The following is a 12,346-nucleotide window of genomic DNA, read 5'->3' as shown; positions in this document are numbered from 1 at the left end:
GGTGCTGGGTGAGAGGTTGGACTTGGGTGATCTCTGAGGTCTTTTCCAGCCTTATTGATTCTATGATTCTACCAGAGCTCTTATTTTCATTTGTTTGTCTGGGGTTTCCCCCTCTGCTCTTACCAAGATCAGTCATGATCTTCTCAATATCATTTGCTCTAAATTTGGATAGCACAATCTGCCAGAAACAGTTCTGGAAGCTCAAAAGCTCTCTATTGCAGCAATGTGATTTAGCTACTGCATCAGCTTGGCACTGGCCAGGTCTCCTGGCAGCACTTGGCTCAGCTTCCTCCCTCTGGAAGCTGAGTATTTAGCCCTTCAACAGAGCATCCTCTCTCTCAGCACAGGAAAGACCCCTCTGGAGCACAGCAGGTAGCTCTGCTGTGGGAGCAGCTTCAGAGGAGGCCACAAAAGTGATCTGAGGGCTGGAGCACCTCTGCTGTGAAGGAAGGATGGGGTTATTCAGCCTGGAGAAGAGAGAGCCCTTGGGAGACTTCACTGCCCCTTCAGAACACAAAGAAGCCTCTAAGAAAACTGGGGACAGGCTTTTTGAGCAGGGCCTTTGGGGACAGGACAAGGGGGGAGGGTTTGAAAGTAAAGGAGGGAGGTTCAGCCTTAAGAGAAGGAAACATGTTCTTTATTTTGTTTATGCTGAGGCTGGCAGGAGCCTGGCAAGAGCCTGGCTCAGGGTGCCTACGAGATGGAGCAGATGCCCCACCCCTGGAACCACTGCAGCTCAGGTGGTTTGGGGCTCTGAGCTACCTGCTCTAGTTGAAGATGCCCCTGCTGCCTGCAGGGGGAGGGTTGGACTGAATGACCTTTCCAGGCTCCTTCCACCACAAACTATTTTGTGGCTTCCCTTTGAACTTCCTCAAGTTGTTCTGAATGTTCTTTGCCAGAGGAGACAGACTCCTCTCTGCCATCTGCTGTGCCACCAGCCCCAGGGGCTGAGGACCCGCAGCGGGCGAGCTTTAAAGCTCTGAGAGCACAAAACCTGCTCCTCGCCAAGGACTGCCAGCAGGAGAGCTCCTCCTTCTGCTGACATCAATTCAATAAATAAAGTGTTTTAGCAGCCCCCCTGCCAGGGGCTGTGTCTTCCTCTCTACAGAACACCTATCTGAAGGCCAATACCCTGCAGGCCGGGCCCAGCGCCCCCAGCTCAGCACAGGGCCAGGCGCATCGGATTCTCCAGGTTGGCCTTCAGGCTCTCCAGGAACTTGGAAGCCAGTTCATCATCCACCACACGGCCATCACTTGACAGAGTCACTGTCATAAGCTGCTGCTGCTCCAGGCTCTCGTTCCCTTCCTCATCCTCCACCAGCTTGAGCTCGGCCCTGGCGCGGCCCACGGCCAGGATGCAGGCCTGGGGGGGGTTGATGACGGCGGTGAAACCGTTGATGCCAAACATGCCCAGGTTGGAGATGCTGAGGGGAAGAGAAACAAACAGAAGAGTCGCCAGTAAGGCCAGAAGAGAGTCATCATACAACTGTCAGGCTTGGAAGGGAGCTCAAGGCTCAGCCAGTTCCAACCCCCTGCCATGGGCAGGGACACCTCACACCACAGCAGGTTGCTCACAGCCACCTCCAGCCTGGCTGCAAACACCTCCAGGCAGGAGGCTTCCACCACCTCCCTGGGCAACCTGTGCCAGGCTCTCACCACCCTCATGGGCAACAACTTCTTCCTCACAGCCAATCTCAATCTCCCCACTTCCAGTTTTGCTCCATCCCCCCCAGTCCTATCCCTCCCTGACACCCTCACAAGTCCCTCCCCAGCTTTCTTGGAGCCCCCTGCAGATCCTGGAAGGCCACAATGAGGTCTCCTGGGAGCCTTCTCCTCTCCAGCCTGCACAACCCCAACTCTCTCAGGCTGTCTCCAGAGCAGAGCAGCTCCAGCCCTCTGCTCCTCCTCATGACGCTTCTCTGGACACCTTCCAGCCCCTCCAGATCTTTCCTGGAAGAGAGGCTCCAGGGCTGGCCCCAGAGCTCCAGGTGGGGTCTCAGCAGAGCAGTGACTGCTGTGACCCAGTCCTCCCCCAAGGCCAAACCTATCAGCTCCAAAGCAGATTTCAGCTGGGCTCACTCAAATGTCAGAGGTTTGGGATTTCTGCAATTACAACCAAGAGACCCTTTGAAGAGTCCCAGTTCTTTACAGCACTGCACACAGCAGGCAGAAAGTAGGTCAGGGAAGTCCCAGCTCCCAGTAAACTTGGCCTCTCTCTGTTCCAGGCCACACTGTCTTTCAGATTGAACCAAGCAATACAAACTGGGGCACACAGAAATCCCTCAGGCACAGAAAGCCTGATGAGGCCTCTCAGCCTTCAGCATTTCTGTGTAACCACACAGAGCCCTGGGAAAGGCTTGGACTCTATGGTGAGAGATGGTCTAGAGAGAAAGCTGAATCAGCACCAACTGCTCACTCTTACAGCTGCTGGGCTGCATCCAAAGCAGTGTGCCCAGAGATGGAGAGAGAGGATTCTGCCCTCTGCTCTGCTGTGTGAGACCTCACCTGCAGGGCTGTGTCCAGCTCTGGAGCCCTCAGCACAGCAAGGACATGGACCTGATGGAGAGGCTCCAGAGGAGGTCACCAAGATGGTCAGGGGGCTGGAGCAGCTCTGCCAGGAGGCCAGGCTGAGGGAGCTGGGGGTGTTCAGCCTGGAGAAGAGAAGGCTCCAGGCAGCCCTAAGAGCAGCCTGCCAGGACCTGAAGGGGGCTCCAAGAAGGCTGCAGAGGGACTGTTGGCAAAGGCCTGCAGGGACAGGAGCAGGGGCAATGGTTTGGAATGAGAGCAGAGCAGATTGAGATTGGATGTGAGCAACAAGTTCTGCACCAGGAGGCTGCTGGGACACTGCAAGAGGTTGCCCAGGGAGGTGGTTGAGGCCCCATGCCTGGAGCTGTTGAAGGTGAGGCTGGAGAAGGCTGTGAGCAACCTGCTGTAGTGGAGGATGTCCCTGCTGAGTGCAGGGGGTTGGGCTGGATGACTTCTGGAGGTCCCTTCCAACCCAAACCTGTCTGTGACTCTGTTCCATGAGGTTTTTCTGCTGAGAAGCTCACAGATTTCTGGGCCACTCCTCCAGCAGCAGACATCAGTCCAGTTGCAAGCCTGGCACATCACTGCCCCTGGCAGCCACATTTCCCCAGGAGCTGTGGGGTGCCACTCTCACCACACACTGTTTGAGGAGACAGGATAAGCACTTAGAATTACCTTTCACAGGCTGACTGCAAGCCAGCTCAGCTGCAGTTTGCTTCAGCAGAAGTGCTGCTTGGTGACAGCACACCCTGCCCCTCTGGAGCCACTGCTCTGAAGAGCAAACTGAAATCAACCTGGAGGTCCCTTCCAACCCCTAACACCCTGTGGACATCCTTGCCTGCTACAATACCTCTGCCAACCAATCCCTGTCAGGGTCTCTGTGCTGTCAGCTGGCATTTGCAAATCCAGCTCAGCATTCTTCTGCAGCTGGGGAAAATAGGTGACAACAGAAAAGCTTCATCCCCCTCAGCATGAAAAACCTTGAGTTCTGCACCAGCCTCTGCTGAGGGAAACCTGTACCACCAGAGTCACAGACTCACAGGCTTGGAAGGCACCTCCAGAGATCACCCAGTCCGAGCCAGAGCAGAGCACCCAGGGCAGCTCACACAGGAACACAGCCAGGGGGGGTTGGAAAGGCTCCAGAGCAGGAGACTCCACAGCCTCTCTGGGCAGCCTGCTCCAGGCTCCAGCACCCTCACAGCCATGAAGGTTTCCCTTCTGTTCCCCTGGCACCTCCTCTGCTCCAGCTTGCCCCCAGTGCCCCTTGTGCTGCCCTTGGCCATCCCTGAGCAGAGCCTGGCTCTGGCCTCCAGCACTGCCCTGCACATCTTGATCCCCAGCACTGAGGGCAGCCCTCAGGCTCCTCTGCTCCCAGCTCCAAGCCCCAGCTCCCTCAGCCTGTGCTCACAGGGAGATGTTGCACTGCCTGCAGCAGCTCTGTGCCTCTGGGCTGGACTCTCTCAAGCAGTTCCCTGAGGTCCTTCTTGGACTGATGGGACCAGAATTGGACACAATATTCCATATCTGGCCTCAGCAGGGCAGAGCAGAGGGGGAGGAGAACCTCTCTGACCTACTAACCACAGCCCTTCTAATGCAGCCCAGGATGCCCTTGGCCTTCATGGCCCCAAGGGGACATTGCTGGCTCATGGGCATCCTGCTGTCCACCATCTTTTCCCCCAGACATTCAACCTAGGTTTGGCCCTCAGAATTTCACCCTATATGGAGCAGGATATTCCAATGTACAGCACTGGGACAGCATAGAAGAGCTGAGACTGAAACAGCTCTGAACCCATGCACAAATCAAGTGCCACAGAGTGCTACCTGAAAGATCCTCCCTGGTACTCTTCTGGTAACAGCTTTCCATCTCTTGCTTTCTTTGCTAGGGCCTAAGGAGAATGAAAGAGGAAAAACAGGAGAGAAAAAAGGAATGGAAGTGTGGTAACAGACAAAACCATTTGCATACAGCCAGTAAAAGTCACAGACTCACAGAAGGGGCTGGGCTGGAAGGGACCTTAAAAGATGATCCAGCTCCAACCCCCCTGCCCTGGGCAGGGACACCTCCCACCAGCCCAGGCTGCTCAAGGCCTCATCCAACCTGGCCCTGAACACCTCCAGGCAGGGGACACCCCCAGCCTCCCTGGGCAACCTGTGCCAGAGTCTCCCCACCCTCACTGTCAAGAGTTTCTTCCCACTCTCCAGTCTCAGTCTCCCCTCTCCCAGCTCAAAGCCATTGTTCCTCAGCCTGGCACTCCCAGCCCTTATCAAAATTCCCTCCCCACCTCCTGGAGCCCCTTCAGGCACTGGAAGCTGCTCTGAGGTCTGCCTGGAGCCTTCTCTTCTTCAGGCTGAACAGCCCCAACTCCCTTAGCCTGTTCCCATAGGGCAGGTTCTCCAGCCCTCTGATCATCTTGCTGGCCTCCTCTGGACCTGCTCCAGCAGCCACTTTCAGGAACTGCCAGTAGGCTCTGGAGGGATTTTCTGTGTGTGTCCTGTGGAGATCCTGTCAGCACTCAACCTGAGCTGCAAGCCTTGAAGAGACTTGGGGGTGCTGGCTGCTGAGAAGCTCCCCGTGAGGCAGCAGTGCCCTCATGCAGCTGGGCAGCAGCAGAGCAGTGCAGCTTGTGCTCAGCCCTGGGAGTCCATCAGCACCCCCATGTGAACCTGGGCACATGCTGCCTCGTGCCCAGCCAGCTGTCCACCAGCACCCCCAAGACCTTTTCTGACAGGCAGTCTGCAGCCACTCTGGCCCAAGCCTGGAGCTTTCACAGGGTGGTTGTGACCCAAGTGCAGGACCCAGCACCTGGCCTTGTTAAAGCTCACTGTGCTGGCCTCAGCCCATGGACTGAAGCTGTGCAGATGTCTCTGCAGAGCCTTCCTGCCCTGCAGCAGCGGAACACTGCTGCTCAGCTCAGCGTGGAGCAAGCTTACTGACGGTGCCCTCCATGCCCATCACCCCAACCATTCAGGAAGAGATGGAACAGAAGTGGCCCCAATACCAAGGCCTGGTGGGCAGCAGCAGTGAGCAGCTGGATTGAAGTCCTTAGGAACAGAGTTGCAGAACTCCTGGCACTTTCAAAGGCGAGGGAAGGCTGCAACTGCTGCCGGTCCCTGCGGAACCCGCCTTTGGTACTGCTGCTGGGCACCTGGCTCACTCTGCACTCTCTGCTGCACAAACCATGCCCTGCTCAGCCTGCTGTGGACTTGAGCCCTACCTTTGCAGAGGCAGCAATCTCCTGTATCCCCTTGGCAGCAACATCTTTGATGATGGGGGTAATGAGGCCTCGCTCGGTGGCCACAGCAATGGAGATGTCGATGGAGTGCAGCTGCCTGCAGGCTTCCCCATCCCAGGTAACATTCACAGCTGGCATTTGCTGCAGGAAGGAGAGCAAGAACAAAAGGCAGCTGTGAAAAGAAGAGCAGTGCAGGCAATTAGCAGTGCCAGCCCTTTCAGACACACAGCTGTGTGCAGGCAGGGCCCGCACTAATGAGTGCCTCCCAGGCTGCTGGCTGTCAATGAGGGCAGAAGAGGGCACAGCTGTCAGCAGGACTGCCACCAGCAGGGCAGAATGAGACCCACAGAGGAGCTCACTCAGACAGGCAGTGAGCAGATGCCCTTCATCAGCTTGCAGTGCTCCCATTCCAGCTTGCTTTGGGAGACAGCAGCAAGGTGTCTGCCAGGATCTGAAAAGAGCAGGGCAGGCAAAAGGGTTTTCAGTGGTGCTGGGAAAAAATTAACAGAAGCCTCCAAAGTCACAGGATGGAGTCTCAGACTCACAGTCTCACAAAGGCTGGAAGAGACCTCAAAGATCATGGAGTCCAACCTGTCACCACAGACCTCATGACTAGATCATGGCACCAAGTGCCACATCCAGTCCCCTCTTGAACACCTCCAGGGATGGGGACTCCACCACCTCCCTGGGCAGCACATCCCAATAGTGAATGACTCTCTCAGTGAAGAACTTTCTCCTCACCTCCAGCCTAAACTTCCCCTGGCACAGCTTGAGACTGTGTCCTCCTGTTCTGGTGCTGGTTGCCTGGGAGAAGAGACCAACTTCATCCTGGCTACAACCTCCCTTCAGGGAGTTGTAGAGGGCAATGAGGTCACCCCTCAGCCTCCTCTTCTCCAGGCTAAACAACCCCAGCTCCCTCAGCCTCTCCTCACAGGGCTGTGCTCCAGACCCCTCCCCAGCCTTGTTGCCCTTCTCTGGACACCTTCAAGTCTCTCAATGTCCTTCTGAAACTCAGGGGCCCAGAACTGGACACAGGACTCAAGGTGTGGCCTAACCAGTGCTGAGCACAGGGCACAATGACCTCCCTGCTCCTGCTGGCCACACTCTTCCTGATGCAGGCCAGGATGCCATTGGCCTTCTTGGCCCCCTGGGCACACTGCTGGCTCAGAGTCACAGAACTATAGAGTGGGTTGGCTTGGAAGAGACTTTTGAAGGTCATCTAGTTGAACTTCCCTGCAGTGAATAGGGATATCTTCAACTAGAGCAGGTTGCACAGAGCCTCCTCCAGTATGACCTGGAATGGTTCCAGGGATGGGGCATCTCTCACCTCTCTGGGCAGCCTGAGCCAGATGCCTAAGGTAAAGCAGTCCCCACCAACTATAACTACCAGCTCCACACTGTTCCTGATGCAGGCCAGGATGCCCTTGGCCTTCTTGGCCACCTGGGCACACTGCAGGCTCATGTTCAGGCAGCTGTCAATCAGCACCCCCAGGTCCCTCTCTGCCTGGCAGCTCTCAGCCACTCTGACCCCAGCCTGTAGCTCTGCCTGGGGTTGCTGAGGCCAAAGTGCAGCCCCTGGCACTTGGACTTGTTGAATGCCATCCTGTTGGCCTCTGCCCATCTGTCCAGTTGGTTGAGGTCCCTCTGCAGAGCCCTTCTGCCCTCTCACTGACCAACATCTGCCCCCAGCTTGGTGTCATCTGCACATTTGCTGATGACTGACTCAGCTCCCTCCCTGGGCAATCTGGGCAGCCTGCTCCAGGCCTCCAGCACCCCTATAGTCAGAGAGGTTTCCCTTCTGTTCCTATGGCACCTCCTCTGCTCCAGCTTGCCCCCAGTGCCCCTTGTACTGTCCTTGGCCATCCCTGAGCAGAACAATCTTGCCCTGTGGTGCAGGACTTGCTCCTCACATCCAATTCACACCTTTAGAAGTCCATTACCCACTTACCTTCAGAGTAACTGCAGTTGCCTTGATAACAAAATCATTGACAGACACTTTAATGTCATCTGCAAAAGACACACAAAGAGAGTCAGTGCTCCAGCAGCAAGGCTTCCCTGCCAGCAACAGCTCAGCTCCACACTCCAACTACAGCAGCCAGGAAGCTTCTCTCTCCTGGGAGTATGACCAAGGTGAAGTCTCCTGAGCAGAGACATCTTGCTAGGCACTGCTAGAAGGTCAGGAAAGCTGCAAACCCCTCCTGACAAAGAGCAGCAGAGAAGTTTTCAGGGTTCACAGATTTACTCTCCACTGTAGGCTCTACAGACACAGAGGCAACAGTGCAGAGTGCTCTTGGCAGTGGAGGGTGGGGCATTAACTGCAGTGATGGCAGAGGTGAGCTGGCATGCAGCTGGACAGCAGCAGCAGCTGTGGGGCCTGTGGGGCCTCTTAGTGTAAGACTTAGCAAGGTGAAGGCATCTGCCAATCCTTGCAGCAGGCTGACAATCTGTTCTCAAGCAGGCTGCAAAGCCAGTGACAGTTAAGTTCAAAGCAAAGCAACACACACAAGAGGCAGCAAAAGAATCCTAGGATGGCTCAGGTTGGAAGGGACCTCAGAGATCATCTCCTCCAACCTCCCCACCAGGGGCAGGAACACCTCTCAATGGGACTTGGTTGCTCAAGGCCTCATCCAGCCTGGCCTTCAGCAATCCCAGGCAGGAGGCAGCCACAGCCTCCCTGGGCAGCCTGGGCCAGAGTCTCACCACCCTGGGACTGAAGAACTTCTTCCTCAGCTCCAGTCTGACCCTGCTCTGCCTCAGCTTCAAACCATTCCCCCTTGGCCTGTCTCTAGACACCCTGATGGAAAGTCCCTCTGCAGCCTTCCTGGAGGATCCTTTCAGGTGCTGCCAGGCAGCTCTGAGGTCCCCCTGGAGCCTTCTCCTCTGCAGGCTGCACAGCCCCAGCTCCCTCAGCCTGTGCTCACAGCAGAGCTGCTCCAGCCCCTGGACTCATGCCAGCAGCTCTGTGTCCTTCTGCTGAAGCCATAATCAAATACAGTGACCTGGAGAGAACTGGGTCCACCTGAGGTGAGCCCATGAAACCCTGGGCAGCAGCACCTTTGCTTCCTTTCCCCCAAAGCTCAAGAGAGATCAGGGATAGCAACACCAGCTGCATTTGCTTGGTTGGGGTTGGGTTTGTTTTCCCAGAACTGAGGAGCCCAAAAGTGCCAACTCAAATCAAACCTAGAAGCAAAGCCTACAGGTGAGGGGGCAGAATAAAGTCACAGCTGCTGCAGGATCACCCTGAAGATGCCAGATATTTACATGATCCTAAATGCACCATCCTCCCAAGACAAGCAGTTACCCTGCTGCCAGCACCCCTGCTGCCAGCTGAGCAGAGGGAGACACAAAGCCTCTTCACCTTCAGGTCCAGTTCCTGGGGCACACCCACTCTTGGGAATGCTTCTGGAAAGGGCAACCTAGAGATGGTGGAACCAGAGAATGGGCTGGGCTGGAAAGGCCCTTTCAGATCTTCCACTCCAACCACTCTCTAACCCTACCCAGGCTGCTGCCAAGAGGTGTGATGTGCTGGGAAGCTGAGCAGTGTGCTGTAGTGTGAGCCCTCTCCTCAGAAGACTCCTGCTTGGATGGCACCCAGCTTGCTGCCCTGCAGTGTCACTGCCTTCTGTCCCCTCAGTCTTCTCCAAAATAAACATTGGGAAATGCTTCTGGAATGGGCAGCCTAGAGATGGTAGAACCATGGAATGGGGCTGGGCTGAAAAAGCCCTTTCAGATCACCCAGTCCAACCATTCAGTTGGCTCCTCAGGTTAGGAAGGAGGTTGAGCTGCTGGAAGGTGTCCAGAGAAGGGCAACAAAGTTGGTGAGGGGCTTGGAACACAGCCCTGTGAGGAGAAGCTGAGGGAGCTGGGGTTGCTTAGCCTGGAGAAGAGGAGGCTCAGGGGAGACCTTCTTGCTCTCTCCAACTCCCTGAAGGGAGGCTGTAGACAGGCAGAGGTTGGTCTCTTCTCCCAGGCAGGCAACCAGCGCCAGAACAAGAGGACACAGTCTCAGGCTGCACCAGGGGAGGTTCAGGCTGGATGTTAGGAGGAAGTTCTACACAGAGAGAGTGATTGCCCATTGGAATGGGCTGCCTGGGGAGGTGGTGGAGTCCCCATCACTGGAGGTGTTCAGGAGGAGACTTGATGGGGTGCTTGGTGCCATGGGTTAGTTGTTTAGGTGGTGTTGGATGGGTTGATGGGTTGGACACAGTGATCTTGAAGGTCTCTTCCAACCTGGTATGGTCCGCTCCGCTCCGCTCCGCTCCGCTCCACTCCACTCCACTCTAACCCTACCCAGGCTGCTGCTAAGCCATGGCCCTCAGCACCACAGCTCTGCCTCCTTGAAATGCCTCCAGGGCAGGGAGTCAGCCACCTCCCTGGGCAGCCTGTGCCAGGCTTTGAGAAACCTTGCAGTGGAGAAGTTTCTTGTGATGTCCAACCTGAACCCCCTCTGGCACAATTCCAGGCTGATTCTTCTCCTCCTGTCAGTTGTTACTAGGGAGAAGAGTTCAACCCTCCCCTGGCTCCAGCCTCCATTCAGGGAGTTGTAGAGAGCAATGAGATCTCTCCTCAGCTTCTCTCCTCTGCAGACTGAACACCCCCAGCTCCCTCAACTGCTCCTCCCCAGCCCTGTTCTCCACACCCTTCCCCAGCTTTGTTGCCCTTCCCTGGACCTGCTCCAGCCCCTGAATGGCCTTCTTGGAGTGAGGGCCCCAAACTGAACCCAGGACTCAAGGTATCACAGTATCAATGTATCAGTCAGGGTTGGGAGGGACCACAAGGATCATCCAGTTCCAACCCCCCTGCCATGGGCAGGGACACCCCACACTACATCAGCCTGGCCACAGCCTCAGCCAGCCTGGCCTTAAACACCTCCAGGGACAGGGCCCCAACCACCTCCCTGGGCAGCCTGTGCCAGGCTTTGAGAGGCCTTTCAGTGAAGAAGTTTCTTCTAATGTCCAACCTAACCCTCCCCTGGCACAATTTCAGGCCATTTCCTCTCCTCCTGTCACTTGTGACTAGAGGAGACCAACCCCCACCTCACTGCAACCTCCTTTCAGGGAGCTGGGGGGAGCAAGGAGGTTTCCCTGCATCTTCCTCTTATCCAGACTAAATAACCCCAGTTCCCTCAGCTGCTCCTCCCCAGACCTTCACCAGCTTCATCACCCTTCTCTGGACCTGCTCCAGCCCCTCAATGTCCTTCTTGGAGTGAGGGCCCAAAACTGAACCCAGGACTCAAGGGGTGGCCTAACCAGTGCCTAGTACAGGGGGACAATGCCTGCCCTGGTCCTGCTGGCCACATGGTTCCTGATTCAGGCCAGGATGGACTTTTTGGCCACTTGGGCACATGGTTGGGTTAGGAACTGGCTGGAGGGCTGGGCCCAGAGAGTGGTAGTGAACGGTGCCACATCCAGCTGGAGGCCAGTCACCAGTGGTGTGCCCCAGGGATCAGTGCTGGGCCCTGTCCTCTTTAACATATTCATTGATGATCTGGATGAAGGGGTAGAGTCAGTCATCAGCAAGTTTGCAGGTGACACAAAGTTAGGGGCAGATGTTAGTCAGTTAGAGGGCAGAAGGGCTCTGCAGAGGGACCTCGACCGACTGGACAGATGGGCAGAGGCCAACAGGATGGCATTCAACAAGTCCAAGTGCCAGGGGCTGCACTTTGGCCACAGCAACCCCAGGCAGTGCTACAGGCTGGGGTCAGAGTGGCTGAGAGCAGCCAGGCAGAGAGGGACCTGGGGGTGCTGATTGACAGCTGCCTGAACATGAGCCAGCAGTGTGCCCAGGTGGCCAGGAGGGCCAAGGGCATCCTGGCCTGCATCAGGAACAGTGTGGCCAGCAGGAGCAGGGAAGTCCTTGTGCCCTGTGCTCAGCACTGGTTAGGCCACACCTTGAGTCCTGTGTCCAGTTCTGGGCTCCTCAGTTTCAGAAGGACATTGAGAGACTTGAAGGTGTCCAGAGAAGGGCAACAAGGCTGGGGAGAGGCCTTGAGCACAGCCCTGTGAGGAGAGGCTGAGGGAGCTGGGGTTGCTTAGCCTGGAGAAGAGGAGGCTCAGGGGTGACCTCATTGCTCTCTACAACTACCTGAAGGAAGGTTGTAGCCAGGAAGGGGTTGGCCTCTTCTCCCAGGCAACCAGCACCAGAACAAGAGGACACAGTCTCAAGCTGTGCCAGGGGAGGTTTAGACTTGAGGTGAGGAGGAAGTTCTTCACCGAGCGAGTCATTCGGCATTGGAACGGGTTGCCCAGGGAGGTGGTGGAGTCATTGACCCTGGAGGTGTTCAAGGGGAGATTGGACGTGGCACTTGGTGCCATGGTCTGGTCATGGGGTCTGTGGTGACAGGTTGGACTCGATGATCCTCGAGGTCCTTTCCAACCTAAGTGATACTGTGATACTGTGATGTTGGCTCATTTTAGGCAGCTGTCACAGGATCACAGGATGTTAGGGGTTGGAAGGGACCTCTAGAGATCTTCCAATCCAACCTCCCTGCCAGAGCAGGAGCAGAGAATCCAGCACAGGGCACACAGGAATACATCCAGGATGGGTATTCAAAGCTGGGGAGGGGTCTGGAGCACAGCCCTGTGAGGAGA

At 56.2% G+C, this 12,346-nt stretch overlaps 1 protein-coding gene across 2 annotated transcripts in view; it reads right to left on the bottom strand.

Moving 5' to 3' along the window:
* Window positions 1–615: 615 nt before the first annotated feature.
* The window catches only part of PDHX (pyruvate dehydrogenase complex component X), a 37,244-nt gene continuing 25,513 nt past the window's right edge, over window positions 616–12,346 (bottom strand). For both annotated transcript variants that reach the window (XM_068166819.1, XM_068166820.1), the window contains exons 8-11: window positions 7,705–7,763; window positions 5,739–5,897; window positions 4,348–4,412; window positions 616–1,424 (exon numbers count right to left, since the gene is read on the bottom strand). In XM_068166819.1, the coding sequence (XP_068022920.1) occupies window positions 1,160–1,424; window positions 4,348–4,412; window positions 5,739–5,897; window positions 7,705–7,763 (548 nt within the window). In that variant the 3' untranslated portion in view covers window positions 616–1,159. The remainder of the gene's footprint in view (window positions 1,425–4,347; window positions 4,413–5,738; window positions 5,898–7,704; window positions 7,764–12,346) is intronic.

Source organism: Melanerpes formicivorus, unplaced genomic scaffold, assembly GCF_026170545.1.
Source record: "Melanerpes formicivorus ecotype bairdi unplaced genomic scaffold, bMelFor1.0.p_v2 SCAF_108, whole genome shotgun sequence".
Taxonomy (NCBI): Eukaryota; Metazoa; Chordata; class Aves; order Piciformes; family Picidae; genus Melanerpes; species Melanerpes formicivorus.
Note: the sequence above shows the minus strand (reverse complement) of the source record. Positions and strands in the feature narration are given on the sequence as shown.